Source organism: Drosophila obscura, unplaced genomic scaffold (assembly GCF_018151105.1).
Source record: "Drosophila obscura isolate BZ-5 IFL unplaced genomic scaffold, ASM1815110v1 contig_186, whole genome shotgun sequence".
NCBI classification, from domain to species: domain Eukaryota; kingdom Metazoa; phylum Arthropoda; class Insecta; order Diptera; family Drosophilidae; genus Drosophila; species Drosophila obscura.
Genome location: NW_024542774.1, coordinates 7,349,840 through 7,368,091, shown reverse-complemented (window position 1 = coordinate 7,368,091; position 18,252 = coordinate 7,349,840). Strand labels below are relative to the sequence as shown.

General features: G+C 50.8%; 3 protein-coding genes across 12 annotated transcripts; 1 reads left to right on the top strand and 2 right to left on the bottom strand.

Moving 5' to 3' along the window:
- Window positions 1-442: 442 nt before the first annotated feature.
- LOC111073825 (glutaminase kidney isoform, mitochondrial) lies at window positions 443-8,951 on the bottom strand. 9 transcript variants are annotated; one of them, XM_022366339.2, is made up of 7 exons: window positions 8,536-8,950; window positions 5,892-5,992; window positions 3,491-3,520; window positions 2,564-2,803; window positions 2,111-2,484; window positions 1,012-2,039; window positions 443-948 (listed from the first exon to the last, which is right to left on the bottom strand). In XM_022366339.2, the coding sequence occupies exons 1-7, from the start codon at window positions 8,770-8,772 to the stop codon at window positions 799-801; spliced, it is 2,160 nt and encodes a 719-aa protein (XP_022222031.2). In that variant the 5' UTR covers window positions 8,773-8,950; the 3' UTR covers window positions 443-798. The 9 variants fall into 9 exon arrangements, with proteins under 9 accessions (XP_022222031.2, XP_022222033.2, XP_022222030.2 ...); XM_022366341.2 differs by lacking the exon at window positions 3,491-3,520 and having other exon boundaries at window positions 8,536-8,949; XM_022366338.2 differs by lacking the exons at window positions 5,892-5,992; window positions 8,536-8,950 and adding an exon at window positions 4,649-5,087.
- Window positions 5,673-18,236, top strand: LOC111073827 (putative mediator of RNA polymerase II transcription subunit 26). 2 transcript variants are annotated; one of them, XM_041593311.1, is made up of 3 exons: window positions 5,673-5,774; window positions 16,963-17,146; window positions 17,213-18,236. In XM_041593311.1, exons 2-3 carry the CDS (start codon window positions 17,121-17,123, stop codon window positions 18,120-18,122), a joined length of 936 nt encoding a protein of 311 aa, XP_041449245.1. In that variant the 5' UTR covers window positions 5,673-5,774; window positions 16,963-17,120; the 3' UTR covers window positions 18,123-18,236. The 2 variants fall into 2 exon arrangements, with proteins under 2 accessions (XP_041449245.1, XP_022222039.2); XM_022366347.2 differs by lacking the exon at window positions 5,673-5,774 and adding an exon at window positions 16,308-16,491 and having other exon boundaries at window positions 17,213-18,235.
- On the bottom strand, window positions 9,318-15,587 carry LOC111073824 (nucleoporin Nup188). The gene is made up of 8 exons (XM_022366336.2): window positions 15,470-15,587; window positions 14,172-15,409; window positions 14,007-14,116; window positions 12,984-13,948; window positions 10,867-12,922; window positions 10,638-10,792; window positions 10,350-10,563; window positions 9,318-10,290 (listed from the first exon to the last, which is right to left on the bottom strand). The coding sequence occupies exons 1-8, from the start codon at window positions 15,493-15,495 to the stop codon at window positions 9,391-9,393; spliced, it is 5,664 nt and encodes a 1,887-aa protein (XP_022222028.2). The 5' UTR covers window positions 15,496-15,587; the 3' UTR covers window positions 9,318-9,390.
- Window positions 18,237-18,252: the final 16 nt, after the last annotated feature.

Below are 18,252 nucleotides of genomic sequence, written 5' to 3'. Positions count from 1 at the left end.
GTGCCGAGCATAGGGAGGGGGGCAGCGCGGGAGCCGAATGCTCCAACTTCGTGTACCTTCGTATCTAGCGCTGCAAAGTACCGTACGAATGTAATGTAGAATGTCCACACACATGTATGTAGGATGTAAAGAGTGATGTAGAAATCGTGTGAATTGTTATTCTGGGGGAATAACAGAAATTAAGAGAAAAACTTCGATTGATTTGTCTGTTTTGTGAACTAACATAAGTTCATATATTCAATTTGTATTTGTAAACTTGATTCATCAGAACAGAATAATACATAAATATGCATACAGCAAACACACACAGTTTGAAACACCAATTGACTATAGCGTACGGGTAATATAATTGTAGGGTCGCAGACCCTCCGATATCGGTTAGTAGACAGATAAACACATGTACGTATGTATTCGTTATTGTTACATTAAGTTATTGTCATTGTTTCAAATGGATATTTGTGTATTCTGGAATATGTAGATGTGGCTAACTAAGTACACTACGATGGTTGGGGTAAGTACAAGTACAAATGCCGCTAAAGCACCCACACGATCCTGATCGAGGGAGCTATGGTGGGGGGGGACGTTGCTTGGGATGTTTGGTTTATTAACAACTAAAGTAGGCGCCGATCGGCTCTCCCCGCGGACTGGCCGGTGGATGCAAGGGGAACTCTGGGGCTCTAAGCTAAGTCTTTGTAAAAACTAAATGATTGTGCGAATAATTTAGACACAGGCGATCGAGAGCGAAGGAGAGAGATTCTACGGGTATCCGGTGGGCACCGGACCATCTCTGACTGCTGCCTAGAGACCCGGCTTGGTCTTGTCATCGCTGGCAATGCTCGCCGTGCTGCCCGACTCCGAGGGCGCCGGGCTGGACAGGCCCGATCCGGACTCCGTGGGAATGGGGCTGCTGGTGGGGCTGCGATCGAGATCGCTGGTGCTGCACAGCTCCTGAAATGTTTGATTGCAATTGGTTATGTCTTGAGTGGGTTTCGCTCCTTGAACTGAACTGACCTCATCCGCCTCGGTTTTGGTGGTCACCGCCTCCGGTGTGCACTCTGGGGCCGCGACTGTCTTCTCGGCCCAGGACTTAAGGTATGCGACGACGTCCGAGTGGCCAAAGTTCTCGGCCTCATCGACGGGCAGGTTGCCCCACCGATCCTTGGGGTTGTGCGGCACGTGGCACTGCTCCAGCAGGAACTTGACGCACTCCAGGTGCCCCTCCGAGGAGGCCAAGTGCAGGGCGGTGCGTCCGTCGTAGTCCGCCAGGGTGATGTCCATGCCAGAAAGTCGGTGCCGGCGCAGGGCCGTTACATCGCCGCTGGCCGCCGAGAAGAGCAGATTGACAATGGACAGACCTTTGGTCTCGTAGCGGTGCTTGCGCGGATCCTTCTTGTTGGACAGGTGCTTCAGGTTGTCGTAGCGATGGAAGTTGAACATGTTGACCAGCTCCTCGCAGAACTGCAGGCCGCGCACTGTGTTCCCCAAGTCGTCGAGTGGCGGCGACCAGGCAAAGATGCCCATTACGTTGGGGATGACCAGCATCATGCCGCCGCTGACGCCAGACTTGGCCGGCAGGCCCACCTTGAAGGCGAACTGGCCCGAGTAGTCGTAGGTGCCGCAGGAGTGCATGATCGAGAGCACATCCCGGATGACCTCCGGCCGAAAGACCTTCTCCTCGGTGGTGGGGCAGATGCCACCATTGGCCATGCTGGCCGCGATCACGGACATGGCCTCGCAGTTGGTCTCCATGGAGCAGCACTGGAAGTAGTAGTCCATCACCTCCTTCAGGTTGGTCCGCTTGGGGAAGCACTTGTTCTCCCGCATGTAGAAGCCGAGGGCGTAGTTGCGATCGGCTGCCTCTCGCTCCGAGAGGAACACGGCATTGTTGAAGCCGATGTACTCGCCGCCGGACAAGCGCTTGAACCAGGACATGGTGTAGTCGAAGATCTCGGCCGAGGTCATGTCTGGCTTGACCAGCGCATTCATCAGGGAGCAGGTGAGAATGGCACCCGCATTGATCATCGGATTGTGTGGCTTCTCTGTGAAGGGGAAAACAAATCAGTTTTAATTGGATCACATGGAGGAGGAGGAGGAGGAGAGATCCACTTACTGTTCTGGTCGAGGACCAGCTCATTGAAGTTCCTGCCGCTGGGCTCCTGTCCCACGTATGAGTGCACCACCTTCGGACCGAGCTTCTCCAGGGCGATGGCATAGGTAAGCGGCTTACTGCAACTCTGCAGTGTGAACGGTTCCTCCACATCGCCGATGGAGAAGCGCTGTCCGTCGACGGTGCAGATGCTCACGCCCCACGATTCGGGACAGTAGCGCGTCAGCTGGGGAATGTAGTCGGCGATTTTGCCCAGTGTATTGGTCTTGCAGCGACAGTAGATCTCCTCGATGTCCTTCACGAAGCTCGAGAAGTCGGGTATGATGAACTGCTGTCGGAATGCCTTCGCAATCAGCACGATATTGGGAGCCACCACGCTGAGCAGAGTTAAGTCAGAGGATTAGCATTAGCATTAGCATTAGGATTAGCATTAGCTCAAAGTGTACTTCCACTTACGCCTTGAAAGTCTCACGGTTGAGGTGCTGCGTCTCCGCCGAGGATCCCGTCTCGTAGTTGTTCAGCTTGTGCACCTTCTTGAGGTTGTCCATCAGCTCGCGCACACGCGGATCATTCCGCCTGATGCCGGTGGTCTTCAGTCCGTTGAGGAACTTGCCCATCGATATAAGTCCCGTCTCCTCGCTGGCAAACATATCGAACAGCACATCCTCCGCATTGCGCTGCTCCTGCTCCCGATGGCTGTGCGGATGGATAGAGGGAATAATATTTAGTACGAGTCGGTTGGTCGGCTAACGGTTAGAAAATTAGCGGAATGAATGGTTTCGCCCGCAAAAGCTGTGCAAACCACAAAGCCATTGCGGGTTTTAGGGCACACGCTAATTGGGCGGCGGGCCAACCCCTCCTCCGGATCGCCGACTTTTAGCATGCGTATGTCGAAAAGCAAAGGAATATAGTACTGGGTATACTGGGCACAACAACAAATTCAATCTCTACAACTACTGAACGCCATTTGTTGTGGGGGGCAGGCGACCTGCTGTGGCGCTGGACACCAGGTGCTAATTTCCCCACAGACACATCTAATGCAGCAACGTGCTGGTCTGGTCTGTTCTGGTTGGGTCGGAAACTGCACGAATCCAGTCGGGGGAGTATTTATAGATTTTTGCCAATGTTGTTGTCATGGGTAATTGATTAATTTTTGGAACTATCAATTTGGGTTAATTAATATTTTCTGCAGACTTCAATCAACTTCAATTTGGTCGAGTTGAGCTTGATTGAGCGATCGTCGGGGTCGGGGTCAGGGCTTTGGCTGGGCTGGTAGGATCGTTGAATGGAAAGGAGTCAAATCTAAGTCAAACACTACAGAGGAAGAGGAGCAGCAGGAGGAGAAGGAGGAGAAGGAGGAGCACAATAAACTTAATTACTCACGGCCGCATCGAATAGTGGCGTCGCTGATTGCTAAAAGAGTTGATAAACAGGATGATCAGAGAGATACAGATATAGAATAGATTTCCATATGTTTTGTAATGAGCGTCAATCAACGCAATTTTTGTGGTGGGTGTGGGCTGGGCTGTGATTGGAGGGGTCTGTCTGTGTGTGTGTCTCTTTTCGTTTGCACAATCTATTTTTATGATACACTCGGCAACCTTTCGCGTTCCTGCACTTGCTCTTGCACCTGCTGCGGCCCTGGCTGTGCCCTCGGCTGTTGACTCTATTTTTACCTTATTATGGCGGAAATTGTACGGACAATTGTGCCGCGACGACTCTGCAGGGAGATGCCCTCGATGATCTCCTCGATGATGGCCGCCGTCTCTGTCGTTTCCTGCTCCTTGCCGCGCCTGTACGTCTCCTCGCGCTCCTTGGTGGCCTCCCCATCCTCGCTCTGCCGCTTCAGCTCCTGGATAACTTCAGCCCCTTCCTTGTTCTTCACCATGCTGTCGTTTATCTGGTATTATGTGTATCTGTATCTGTAGCGTAGCTATCTTTTTGTCTATGGATTACGATAGAACCCGCTTTGTCCTGACTTGAGCGCTGAACTGTTGCAAGTTTAATGGGAACATCTGTAAGCGCGCCGGCATTTTATACATTATCGAAATGTGTGACTTTTGGTTGGGTCTGCGGAGCACTTAGATGGAGAGGCGGTGCCAGGGAGCAGGAGGCCGAGCAGGGCAGGGGCACGGCAGGGCAGGGCAGGGCAGGCGCACCACAGAGAGTCGAGCGAGAGTCGCGAGGTGCTAATTTCTAAATCATGTTATTGCCAATAAAATAAATTAATTAACTCCTTTTTTCTACTACACATATATGTATCTATATAGACATAGACACACATTTCGATGTGTGTTTTATAGGATTTATATGGCATTATAATGGCTCTAGGGTTTGTCTGCCCCAATCTGTGTACACACGCGTGGTACTGCTATTCATGCGAGTCGAGTCGAGTCGAGTCGAGTCGGTTCTCTGGGCATGCACGATAAGGGGACATGACGCGGAGGAACCTTTGAGACGCCACCGACATGCTGATAAGGCCCAAAGGTGACGCTGGTGATGGTGCTGCCGGTGGGCACGTCCCAGATGAGTCACATTTACCTGATATACTTCGTTATCACCTTGATGAAGGTCTCCTTCTGGCTCTTGGTGCACAGTCCGGCCACCATTTCGGCTATGATGCCCGCATCGATCAGATCCGCATCGTCCTGTATGCGTTCCACCCCATTAACGGGAGTCGCGGTGGCTGCCGGAGGCACTGCCTTTTCCTCCACCACTTTGGCGGCATTCTCCTTCACCAGTTCGATCAGCTCCTCGCCCGTCATTGACTTTAAATCATCCACAATTTTCTGGCGAATGACATCCTTGAACTGTGCCGCCTCCTCGGCGGTGTAGCCGTCCATCGGTATTGGCGCCTGCTCCGTTGCATACTGCAACAGGCTCCAACTGCGATCGCCCATGCTTATCTGTGTGTGTGTGTGTGTCGTTGTCCGTTTGGATACCACGATTCCTGCTCCCTGTACAAACTTGCGGCCCGTCAATCACGAAATGAGCGCAACGGGCGATCGGGCAATGGTTTTATAGTTTAGCCAATGGCACCAACATTTTACATACATATGTATGTATGTACATATGTATGAATCTACACTCATGGATGCCAAAGAGTTGAGCGAATTTCGATTTTTATCTTCGTTTAATAAACGTATGTTAATTTATTTTTATGCGCACGCGATTGCCGGCAATTAGCGCAGTCTGCGCGATACAGAACCCCCTAAATTCAGAGCTCTTCGGTCTTCAGAACTATACCCGAACCATTAAACAATGGGCATCCAGTCCAAAAGAGTGAAGTGAATATAAATATATATATGTATCTGTAGGGATTCCACACAAAATATTTACCCAATGCAATCATGAAATGTTATTGCAAAACAGGGCACATTTCTTTTTGTTCTTGTTGCTAATTGAGTCTGTAAACTGTTTCGGCTGCTGACTGCTGGCTGCAGTTTTTGAGAACAATATTTGGCCATCTATGAATAGATGTGCTATAAATGGAATCCACTGGGGGGGCTGTGGGATCTGGCCAGATACCCCAGTACCCCAGTACCCCAGTATCCCAGCATCCGTAGCTCTGATGGACGGTGGACGCAACTCATTTGAGCCACGAGGCATGGAGTAGGAGTAGGAGAAGGAACAGCAGCCATAGCCAGAGCAAGTGCGAATGAGCGATGTAAATATTTTGAGTGAATGCATTCGGCTGGGTGCTTTGGGGTGGAGTGTGGCCGGTGTGGCAGGTGTGAAATGTGGCAAGTGGCAAGTGCTGCACTCGAATCGGCTGATTACTTACAGTTTTGCATTCTCCTCGTTGCGTCCGGAGCTGGTGTCGTAGAAGGATAACTTGCGATTGGCAAATACCAAATTCATAAGCGGCGGAGCGCGCAGTTTCTTCTGAAAAGGTTAAGAAAATATATTACTAAGTATTTAATTTCGATTTAGTTGTGTGTGTTTCTGGTAGGAATGTCTCCTCGGTCACGTATTCTCCGACTTAACTCAAATTATTCGACACGTACAAACATATTTAAGGCCAATTTTCAATGTACTCCGCTACTGGTTCGAACACGGAATAATGGACTCAAGCCATAAGCCAGAACCTTATATAGTCGGATTTATGCGTTAAAAAGCATTTACTTATGTCAAGTACCTTAACTTGTGTAATTGGAATAAAACTGCTTCGAAGTATGCCATTAGAGAACATCATCCGCTCCAGTTTCTTTGCTGTTCTCATTGGTTTCATGATTTTTAACCTTACATTTAATTTATTCCATGATTTGTTTAGTTTAAATTCTATGCCTACTGGCCAATTTCTTTAACAATATTTACCATTCCAATTACATTAACTCTAGTTCAGTTAGTCTGTATTTTATTTGTAACTAAATACTTCCTACTAATGCCATTGCCATTACCCAACCCAACCCAAACCAAACCAAGCCAAGAGGTGCATGACATCAGCGGAGCAGACGTTTCCGCTCCTTCGACTGCTTAGATTACAATATTATTTTCTTTGTCGATAATATAAATCAATTCCATTTCTATTCCGAAGCGAGTTGATTCTTTCAGTCCCCAGCGTGCATTATTCGCATGCCAAATTCCGTTTCTTAATGTTCAGCTGTTTTCGCATTTGCTGTGTGAATATTATTAAATACATATTGATCGAGAAGAAAGTCATGTGAACACGACAACAGCACCAGTTGCGGTGGTATAAAAATATAGCAAATAATAATATAATATAGAATTTGGCAAACAAGTTTTGGTCAAGTGCTTCAAAGAACCAGAACAAAGCCCAGAGACAGAGACTGAGGTGGAGGAGGCTCGGCGGCACCTAAGCGTGGGACGCACCTGACTGACACCTTTCCATATGAAATTCGGAAGGTTGACGAAATACTTGACGCACAATTTGCACGGAAGTGCTCAAGCGCCAAAAGAGAAACGAAATTTTGGGAAAATTTTGGGGAGAAATACTCGTCGTCCAATGCTCTCTTTCTCATACGAAAAAACCATGTGAGTGGTGAAGGGGCTTGGTTCTTTGTTGCTGTGTCAGCTGAATTTATAATATATACATACTTATATACATATGCGCAAAATTCTAAATATTATGTGCGTGTGTTCGTTTCTTCCATGGCAACGACGCGTCGAAACATTCACAAAACCACCAGAGTTCGGCGTCTGCTCGTGGAGAGGCGAGGCTGGTGGGAACTGTGAGTGATCTCTCAGGTTTTATAGCATACCCCGTAATCTTCTTAGTTGTATTCTCAAATATCAAACGATCTACCGAAAATTATGCCAATCTCATTATTATTACAGGCATAAATTCTGCAATAAATAGGCTATTATGGCCAGGGATCACACGTCTTAGCCTTATCTTGTCATTCTGCAAGTGATTTTGAATAACTTGCACCTGCTGCTTCTCAATCATATCATTTTTCACTGAGAGTATAACAGATAATCCCCGACCAGCAGGTATTCTAAAGTCCAAATATCGTCTATGGCGATTCCAATTTGTTTGTTCTTCGGTTGCTATGCTACGCTCACGTTTATTCAATTTATTTTTGGGTGACATTTTTGCGTGATTCTGTGGGTAATGGAATAAGTTCGAGTATGTGTGTACCGAAGATTTCCGATAGCGGGCGTGAAAGATTAATTTAATTTATTCCCAAATCAGTTTTCAATGTCTCGGTCAGCGTCTGGGGCCCGCCGTCTGGCGTCTTGACATTTTAATGGGTTTGTTGACAACTCCAAAATTGTAGGTGCCCCACATCTGATAGAGAACTGGTTGCTGCCTGTATGAATGAATGAATGAAGGAAGGAAGGACCACTAGTTTCTGTGTGTACACTTGATTTGCCCGTGATTAGCGCTTTATAAAAAATCGTCACGATAATTTCACAATTTTTTTTTTGTCCAGACTGTCTAGAGTTCACGTGATAAGATACCAAAGAGAAGCTATCCCTGTGGGAGTGCGGGTGAATGGGCTGGACTTTTTATCTAGCGGAGCGATTGCGCCAATCATGGTGCGGCGTGGTTCACGGTTATCTAATTAAACTAAATCCCGGCGACAGGGCGCTATCTTTATTACCGGGCTACCTAGAATACGGCGATGTCAGTTTTATTTTTTTTCGTAATGAAAGAACTTCCAGGCCAGTGCACAGAGTCCATGGGCGGCATGCTCGTAATACATCTGATATGTACCAGTATGTGGGCGATGTCTGGCATACTCGTATATTCTTGTTGAAGTTTCAAAAAAATCTATTCTCGGATGTGTGCAAATTGTTTGCTTTACTGCTGGAAAACTGCGCACTCGGGGATTGTGGTGCAGATTCACTCTAGCTACTGCATGTAAAAATCAATACAAACGCGATTCATGGCCAAAATATGCGAGACACTTTCATCATCCTCCCCCAAAGATTTCGTGGTCAGCTGTTCGCGTTGGACTCACCTCAGTTGCGATTTTCTGCTTCACCTGCTGGCCCGTATGGCCAAACTTGACGCGATTCAAGAGATTCGACTCCCCAAAAGAGTGGACATCGGTGGGATCCGCCGCAGCCAGTTCCACAGACGTCGCCTTTGAGCGTTTAGCCAGGCCCAGGCCCAGGCCAACGGTGGCTGCCTGCTCCGTGTGGCTCCTCAGGAAGCGAAGATTCTGGCTGGCTAGAGTGGGAACACCTTTGAACATTATCACAATCACTTATTCCTCTGTTTTGTCTGCACTTTCTCAATGCCAATTCAATCAGCCTCAAACTAAACGGTGGCTGGAGTCTCTAAACTTTCTTTCGTTCGCGTAATTTCTGGCTAATGTGCTCTGTCTGCTCTGTGCGTGTCCGCTTCTGCACATGCGTTCGTTCTCTTTGGGCGACTCGAAAGGTACTAAAAAGCCCAACACACAACCCAGCGACCGTTGGCAGCAAAAAACTTATAATCAGCCTACGGTCCGCCGCTGCCGCTGCCGCTGCCACCGGCAACAGCAGAAGCAGAAGCAGCGGCAGCAAAAACAGCGGAAACGATAGAATGCTAACCGGGAACAAGAGCTACCAAAAATGAGAGCTACATTTCCAGCTGTCACTCTGTCTCTCTCGCTCTCCCTCTGTTTCTCTTTCAGTCTGTGCCTCCCACATTGTTAGCACGTGTTCTCCCCCATCGATGACGTTGCCGGGGGCTCGTCTACGGCATTTGGCATTTGTCATGGCGACGATGACGTCACTCGCATACTTGTGTGAATTCGATGTGTGGATGTGTGGAAACTTTATTAAAACCATCTGCAAATGCTCGAGAAACAGGAGGAAAGATGGATGGCTCATTCACTGGTCGGTATCACAACGAAGAGCAACGACATCAGCTTGAGGTAGTCCTCCTCCACCAGCTGGACCTGGGACTGCTCACAGAAACCGGGCTCCGTCGGAGGCGGGAAGTACTGCACTTCCAGGGGAGCCAGTTCGTCCGGCTGGTAGTTTTCACCCGGATACAGGCGCTTCCTGCTGCCCAAGTCCATCGCGCTATCATTGGTGCTTCCGTCCATTCCCTGTCGGGGTGTGGACGAGGTGGCCAAGTGCTGGGCGGCAGCCGGACCATGTCCCGCCGCTATGGGACTCAGGTCGCGCGTCATGTCAAAGTTGTTCGTGCCAGCAGCCGGTGTGCGATGCTGCTGCTGCAGATGCAGCCGTCGGACCACATTCACCCGTAGCTCGTTGGCGGGGGCGGTGCTGGTGCGGCGTACTACATCGGTGCTGCGGCTGCTGCTGGGGGAGCTGGAGCTCCGAGTCGGATCCAGGAAATTCAGCTTGAACAGCCCGTGCTTGCGTCGCAGCCAGGGGGAACGCGAGTCGCGACTGTCGGCGATCACCTTGCGACGCACGAACTCGTGGAAGCAGAGGAGCTCGTTGCTGATGTCCCGCCGCACAATCTGCTTCCAGCGCGGCTCCAGATCTGTGGACCGAATCATGTAAATGCCCTGCGACGCCACAAACATGAGCAGGTGCTCCAGGGCCAGCAGGCAGAGATGGCTGTCCATGTTCGAGAGCAGCTCGCTGGCGGGACAGCTGGCGGATACAATGGAGGTGCTCGATATTGTCTTGGAGAAGGTTCGGTTGGTCTGGACAGCCTGGTTGGATGCACATTCGTTGTCCGCCGCCTCGCCACCCTCCTGGCTGACATTGGGCAGGGTGTTGATGGGCAGCTCGCTGAACCCATGATTTTGCTGTGGATTCAAAAAGATCAGTGATCTTTCCGCTATAAATATACGGGCAGGCAGCATACCATATTGAGGGCCTTCACATAAATGCTGACCATGTTCAGGATCATGCTAAAGGTCAGCGTTACATTTTCCTCGCTCAGCTTGGGCGCTCCGAACTTCACGTCGAGCAGCGGTGACCATTTGTACGGCTCGTAGACACTGGAGCAGATTAGTTCCATCAAATCGGGGCTGAATTTGAGCAGCGACTTGGTACAGTAGATGATGATGTCGGTGAGGCTGTTGGTGTACCAAAAATATATCCCAATTAGTCACACTGGAGGCCACAGCCACAAACAATCACAACAACTCACTCGTTGCAGGCCGAGATGAGGTCATCGTCAATCACAATGGGCGCGGTGCTGCGCAGGATCTCCAGCTGGCAGTGTCTGCCCGCCAGGAGACACTTCAGATTGCGCTGTTGGTGGAACAGGGTGGAGACGTGGCACAGCAGGGTTTGCATCGCACGCTACGGGAAGAAGATAATGGGTCAAGGTCAAGTCATTTACTGAATGTATTTCAATGAGACGGCTCTCTCCTCACCATTATATTCATGAGCGACGTTTTGTGCTCCTGCGCCCATTCCTTGTGGTGCTCCGTCAGGCTGGCCACCAGCGAGACGGTGGCCTTGATCAGCTGCATGGCAGCCGGCTCCAGCGACTGCTTGCTCAACAGCATGGCATCCACCAGATAGACCTCGTGTATGCCCACAAATTGCAGGGCAGTTTTCAGGAAGCATCCCTTGTGCTTGTCGTAGATGATGTTTACGAGCTCAATGCCCCGGGCATAGACGGGCCACCAGTGCTCCGGGGTCCAGCTTTCCGCATCCGCGGTGGGCTTGTTGAACTCGTACTTGGCCTGGACGAGCTCGCGCGGCGGCTGAAGGCTTAGCCACAAGTACTCGCCGATATCGCAGTGCAGAAACTCCACGGAGCAGTGGCTCTTGGCGAACACGATCAGGACGTCCAGCAGGTGGACGGTGAGCACCTGCTTGTTGTGCAGCGGCAGAGTGTGGCCGATGCAGCGTAGAAGACGTTGGAACAGGCGGACGGACACAAAGGGCAGGTCCCAGTTTCCGGGTCCTTCGCTGTGGAATATAGTGGCGACGGTCTTGAGCAGATTGAGGCACAGAATCAAAGAGTTGGTGGACCCCGTGCTGTCGGCATTCTCCACCGACTGCCTCCTGTCCAGACTGACCGAGTTCTCCATGCTCTGCAGCTCGGTGCAGATGATGCTGACCACAGAGTTGAGGAAGCCCAGGGATATGGACGCATCGCGGATGAGCAGACTTGTGTACAGATGGGCGCTCTTGGTGATGATGGCCAGGCAGGCCTCTTTGGCACGCACGTGCAGGTCCTCGTAGCAGGAGCAGATGCGGCTCATCAGCTGCAGCAACTGCTCCATCAGCTCCTGGTCCTCCTTGTCACTGTTCGTGTACGACTGATTCAGCTTCAGCAGAATGAACACATACAGCTCGGCGAGCATTATAAACGGACGCATGTCCTCCAGATAGTGCGAACGATCGACCAACACCGTCAGGCACTTTTTGGCCATCAGCTTGAACTGTGGCTCCGGGATACTCATGAGCTTTGGCTGCTTCTTCAGCATTATGACAATCATATCCTTGAACGCCTGCAGGCAGCAAATCCAAACCGGCAGCTCGTCGGAGCTCGAGCAGGCAACGGCGGGAGCCTTGGGTATGTCGAAAACATAGTTCAGCCACTGCCCAAAGTGTTTGATCTCAAAGAACTTTGTCAGTACTTCCTTGAGAGCGTCATTCTCGCCGTTGCACGTGTAGACTTCGATGGACACAATGTTCAGGATCTGGGTGTAGACGCGGATATTCGGCTCGAATTGGCAGAGGAGCGGCGAGCAGAGCTGTTGCCAGAATTTCGACTCCTTCAGCAAATCGCTGACCAGCATCTGGAGATTGTGCTTCCACAGCGAGTGAAAGATGTTCATGATCTTTTTGGGCAGGGGCTGTTGTATGGTGAGTGGCTCCTGCTCGAGGGCATCGAGGAACTCCCTCATGTAGGTAACAATGCTCTCGCCAATTGTCGGCTGACATTCCTTGCCGAAAAACGAACGCGAGCTCTTGTCCTCGCCGTAGTTTACTTTGAAAAAGGCTTCGGTCACGCCCGGCTGCTTGGCAATGCAGGCATCCACAAGCTCCAGAATGGCTATCTTGATTGAGTCGCTCTCTAGCTCGTCTGGCAGCTTCTGTATGAAGGTCAGCCTGATCTGGTCGGGCTCCATGTCGAGGCATGCGAGCAGAGACATGTTGAACTCCAAGGCAATGCGCTTCAGCAGACGACACGACAGGATGGGCAGCCATCTGTCGAAGATGTTACTCATATAACTACACACAGTCGGAATGATGCGCAGCGTGTCCCTCTGCTTCGGCTGGGTGTATATCAAGGCCTCCAGCGGCGAGAGCGATTCGTTGTGGCCATACACCGTACCCTTCAGCCGCAACAACTGCATTAGAATGCGCATCGAGAGACGCACCAGCATCATCAGGCCCTGCGGCTGCTGCTGCATCCAGTTCGTCTCCAGCTCCATGGAGTTCTGCAAGTAGGAATTGCCCACGCCCACGAACCTAACCGAAATCAGAGAGTGAATAAAGTTCTATCCGGTCTCAAATAGAAGGAAACACTCACCTGAGGAGAATTATGCCGTTCTCCAGATTCAGCAGCGAGTAGATGCACACCTTCAGGAGGAGCTCGCGGTCCTCGCTGCGCGGATTACTGCCGGTGCTGATTAGGTCGAGTATGTCGCAGATGTAGCTGAGAATCTCAAAGTAGATATTGTTCTTGTCTTGATGCGACCGGAAGTGCCAGGCTTGCACGTGGGGAAATACGTCGCGCAGCACGAAGATCAGGCCAGGGAGCTCCACCTGCATGTAGCGATTGCGCTTGAGTTTCGTGTATGTGCGCAGGAAGGCCAGGTAGGCGAGCAGGAAGTCGTAGCGTTCGAGTTTCTTCTCCACATTGTCTATGATGCAGCCAAGAAAGCGCGCCTGGAAGCAGGCGGCACTGCCACTGGCATACAGCTTGTAGTCAGCCACTGAGCCATCAGAAATGCTGGGCAGGATGCCCAAGTTGCTCACGCGCGCGAATATCTCTTCGTCCACCAGCGGCAGCAGCGCCGTGCAAACGTTTAGGCATGTGGACAATAGTCCCACTGGGGGGCACTGCACCGTCTTGAATTTGTTCAAAAGATCAATGCACATCTCGGTGGGATGCACCATCTCGGCACTGATGCCCTCCACCGATTGCGTGCACTGCACTGCGCACTCCAGAAACTTCAGGCCCGCCTCCACGCGACGTATGCGATCGTTGGTCTCAAAGTCGCCGTGCAGATGGCCCGTCTCCTTCAGCAGGCAGTTCATCTCGTGGTGCAGTGCATCGAAGAAGTTTACTTGTGTGCGGAAGTGCATGTAGCAGCCCGTGGGATGTTGTACGGCCGTGCAGCTGGTGCCCACGGGGATGGTGAAGTCTATCCGCGGATACGGGCGAACGCTGGCCGTCAATTCAAAATCATCCGTGTCCACTTCATTCAGTTTGTGCTCCCGCTCATCGTACATGAGCGCCAGTATGGGCAAAGACTCCAGCTGTTTCTTGATCTAATAATTGCGCGTATATAGAATTAGGAAACCAAGTCAGAAATATGCAGTGGCTTACATAGTTTCGCTGTCCCCCTTTGGTCAGCGCCTGTCCCAGCTTGGCCAGATTCGTAAAGTCCAGGGGAAAGTTCTCCAACAGAGTTGTGTACAGCGAGCGAGCGCCTTTATCTGCAAGCAACAGGTTGATTTAATTAATAAATCGAAATCCAATGCGAGTACGAACCTTCACGACTGCAGAAATCCTTGGCCAGCTGCGGCCAGGACAAGAGCTCGTTTAGCAACTCGTAGATGCCCTCGTGGCGGGCACAACTGCCGTCACCGTCGAAGAGATCGCACATGTAGCCCACCTGGTTGTAGACGGTCTTGCGCACAATCCGCGACAGGAGACTGTCGTCCGAGAACATCGGATGTGTGACAATCGAGTGGAGCTCGACAAAGCATTTCAGATCCACGGCGCGCTTGCCAAGATGTCGGCATCGGAGCAAACTGGATGCATCATCGGCGTCGTTGGTGCCACGCAAACGCATGAGCATCCAGAACAGGAGCATCGGCCCATGCTCTTGCCGGTGGTACATGCTGGTTATGTCCACATCAAGGCAATCGACTAGTTTCTCAATGAGCTCGCCGTTTTCGCGGGGATCCTCGAAGTCTAAGCACCTCAGCAGTAGCGCCATCTCCGAGTAGGTGAGACTCCGCCTCAATTCCTGATGGTAGGCATTGCCCTCGTCCAGGCCTTTGTGCGTGCGACCAAAAGAGTGCTGCTTGAAAACGGAAAAGAGCCTTTTGATCTGTCCCAGCCCCATTGGCAAGTGCTCGGTCATCAGTAGCAGGATGTGCAGCACTTCCCTGACCTCGCGCGAATTGCGCTCGGACCAGGCCTTCAGATTGTCGGAGGAGTGGAAGCATTCGCCCGCCGTCAGCTTTCGCGGTGGCTGCTCATTGATCAGACTCTCCAGCTGATCGAGGTACGAGTCCCGCAGCCGAGTCAGCGTTAACTTATCCACTACTTCGCGATACTCCTTGTGGTACGGGTGGTTGGGCACACTGTAGAACACGATCAGGTTCTTCACAATCTTCAGGACAATCATGCGCTCCAGGGAGTAGTAGTGTCCAATATCCGCCAGCAGCTTGGCCATAGACGTCTCTGTAGATATGAGCTGGGTTAGCAGACTGGCGGAGCCGCGGTACTCTTGGGTCAGATAGTAGCATAATATCTCCCAGCATTGTGCCGACTCGATGTTGAGCAGGTCCTGGAGTCGCTCTGTGAACGACAGCAGCTTCTCCTGCTTCTTGTCTCTCAGAAGAGCTTCCAGCTGGACGTCGGATGCACTCTTCGGCTTGAACTGCAGCACGCCGGCCTGCAGTTCACTGCACACACTCATCAGCTCTTCCCGCACCATGGCCCTTGGCGTTTCATGGTGGATGCCCGACACCATTTGCCAAAGGCGCTTCCAGTCTTTGCTGCAAGCGACAGCGGGATTAATTGTTCGGATCCGATACCAGAAGGTTGTTGGTACTTACATGACATACTTTTCCACGATGGGCATTGTCTTGCTCTCGCTTAAATAACTAAATTATAAGATTAATAACAAAATAAACAATTTCCACGCGCGATTTCGCGGCTTTGCGTGCTGCCACTTGGCACTTGGCGCTGCCAGACCACTTCGACAAATTACATATCGATAAATTGATATGAGTGCTATCGAATTTGAAATGTTCGTTACTGTTTCAAAGGAGAAATATTTTAAATACAGTAGACATTTGCAAACAATAACTAACAGAGATTTATTGCGGAATATATATTGATTGTGGAAATTACTAAATATAGAATAAGAGTTAGCATGATTACGGAGCATTTTTCAATGTTATAGAATACCTGAAAATGCAAAGTTTTATAAAGTTCAGTTACCAACCAATTTAGTAGTTACTTTAATTCTTAACTATATTTATATAGGTACATCAATGTAGTAATATAACAAGGCTAAGCCTGTTTGCTTCCAGTGCAGCCGTTCTAGAACTATTTAGGTTAGACATTCCATCTTGTTCTATGTAAACAACAGGGTGGTGGCTGCTGCTTAAAGACCTGCCAAGGTGTGCAGAGTGCGCAGATGCTGAGCCTCCCACGACCCATACACCCACCCACAGCCCAGCGCTGGTCTAGATACTCGTATGCCACACACTATGCTGTTGCTCTAGCTGCAGCTTCCACACCGCACAGATCTGAGCTCGCGAGAGAGAGGACACATGCAGAAGCGCGAGGGAGAGAGAGACAGAGAGTAGGCGCAGGCGAATTTCTGAATTTTTGCCTGGAAGCTGCGGCCAGTTCAGCCAGCCAAATGTCCTGTTAGTAACAGAAAACTATTGACAGGCGAAAGGTCTAATCCCAAAAGGCTGGCGTCCGAGAAAATAAAATTGAAAACTAAAAATTGAAACCGAGTCATAGTGATAGGACGGCAGCCTAACAGCAAATAAAATGGCTCAAGTACAATTGAATGCCGCCAATGTGCAAAGCAATGGAAATAATAACATGGACGACAATGAACGTAAGTCCCTCATACCACCTGCAACAGCAGCAAACCTGTGCACACAATAGGTACATATATGTATATACATATATGTACAAAGGTACATACACTATGTGCAACTTTCGAAACTTTCTTTCAAATTGTGTATGTGAAAGTGGGCGAGGCGAAAGGAAAGAGTCTGTGCGAAGGCTGAGGCTGCGGCTGCGGCTGCGGCTATGATGTACTTAAACCGCAGCACCATCAGCCAGAGCTAGAATATTCCCATGCTAGGATGTGGGCTGGTGGTGGGTGGTAAGGTCGCAACAAGAGAGAGACAGAGATTGAGAGAGCCCGACCCGTGTGTGCCTGTGTGTGTGTGTGTGTGCGCCTGGAAGGTGAAGGATGCTGAGAGAGTGCTGGCGCTGCCATCTGGTCGCAAAAGCAACAAGTATTTGTGGAGTGTGTGGGGGTGTCATTTGTTCATCTCCGCATTTCCGTTTCCGCTTGCAGCCTACCAAATCAGCGACACCGACTTGGATGACTTGGACGACGATTGCCTGCTGGAGGAGGCTGAGCTGCCTGGCGGCGCCAACAGCCTGGGACGTGGCCCATACGAGCGGGCCTGGACCACAGATGCCACTCGAGCCCTCATCCACATACGCGGCCCCATGGAGGGCAACTTCACGGAGGGCAGGTATGCCACACTCAGTCCAGTGATTGGTAATGTTCTTTTTTCGCTAATAGATTCCTGGCATTACAGGCAGAAGCGAACCGCCCTCTGGCTGCACTGCACCCGCCAACTGCAGCGTCTGGGATTCCGTTACAGTGCCGCCAAGGTGCAGAAGAAGTGGCACAACATCCTCATCACGTACAATAAGAATCTGACCAAGAAGTATGTGTCCGGCTATGTCCACTGGGAGTTCTTCGAGGAGATGTTCAAGTACTTGCAAGGCAAGAAGGCGGACATGTCCCAGCAGTCGAATCCGGCGCCACAGCCACAGCCACAGCAGACACAGGTCCAACCACCGAACCAGCAGGAACAGCAGCAGCAGCCGCTGCAGCAACAGCAGCAGCCACTGCAACCACAACAACAGTTACAAATGCAACTGCAGAAGCCGCAAGCAGAACTGGGCATATTCCAGGCAACGCCCGTAACCCCACAAATCACGCTGCAATTGAAGGAGGGACAGGGACAGGGACAGGGACAGCCGTACCTTACGCCGGTGGATCAGGTGCTGTTGCAGGAGCAAATGAATCTGGACAGCAAGTCCAATGACGAGTTCGACGAGGACAGCAGCAACAGTCTGTCGGAAGTGCGTGAACCGAAGCTCGAGTACGATGCGGATCAGGAGCAGGCCGCCGAGGCGGAGCGCACCAACGACAGCAGCCAGCAGCAGCTGGAGACCACCAACGGAAAGATGTTCGACATGGCCCCGTCGCATGGCCAGGCACTGACGGACAACATCTGGTGGAAGGACTACTTTGAGCGCAAGCTCGACGTGGAGCGCGAGAAAATTGATCTGCAGCGCAGCATGCAGCGGGAGCAGGTGCAGATCCAGAAGATGTCCATGGTGCAGCAGGAGCGAATCGAGCGCATGAAAATCGACGCCATAAACAGTCTGACTGGGACCCTGCAGAAACTCGTGGAGGCCAAGTGCCGGCGTGCATAGATCCTTCTTCCTATTCTTCCTAGCTCTATCCGTAATTGATGTGTAGCCTCCTTCTGAGCGTATCCTGGTCATGTGGAAATACAATTTCGGCAAACTATCAAGTACGATGCATCTGCTAGGTTGTATTTCT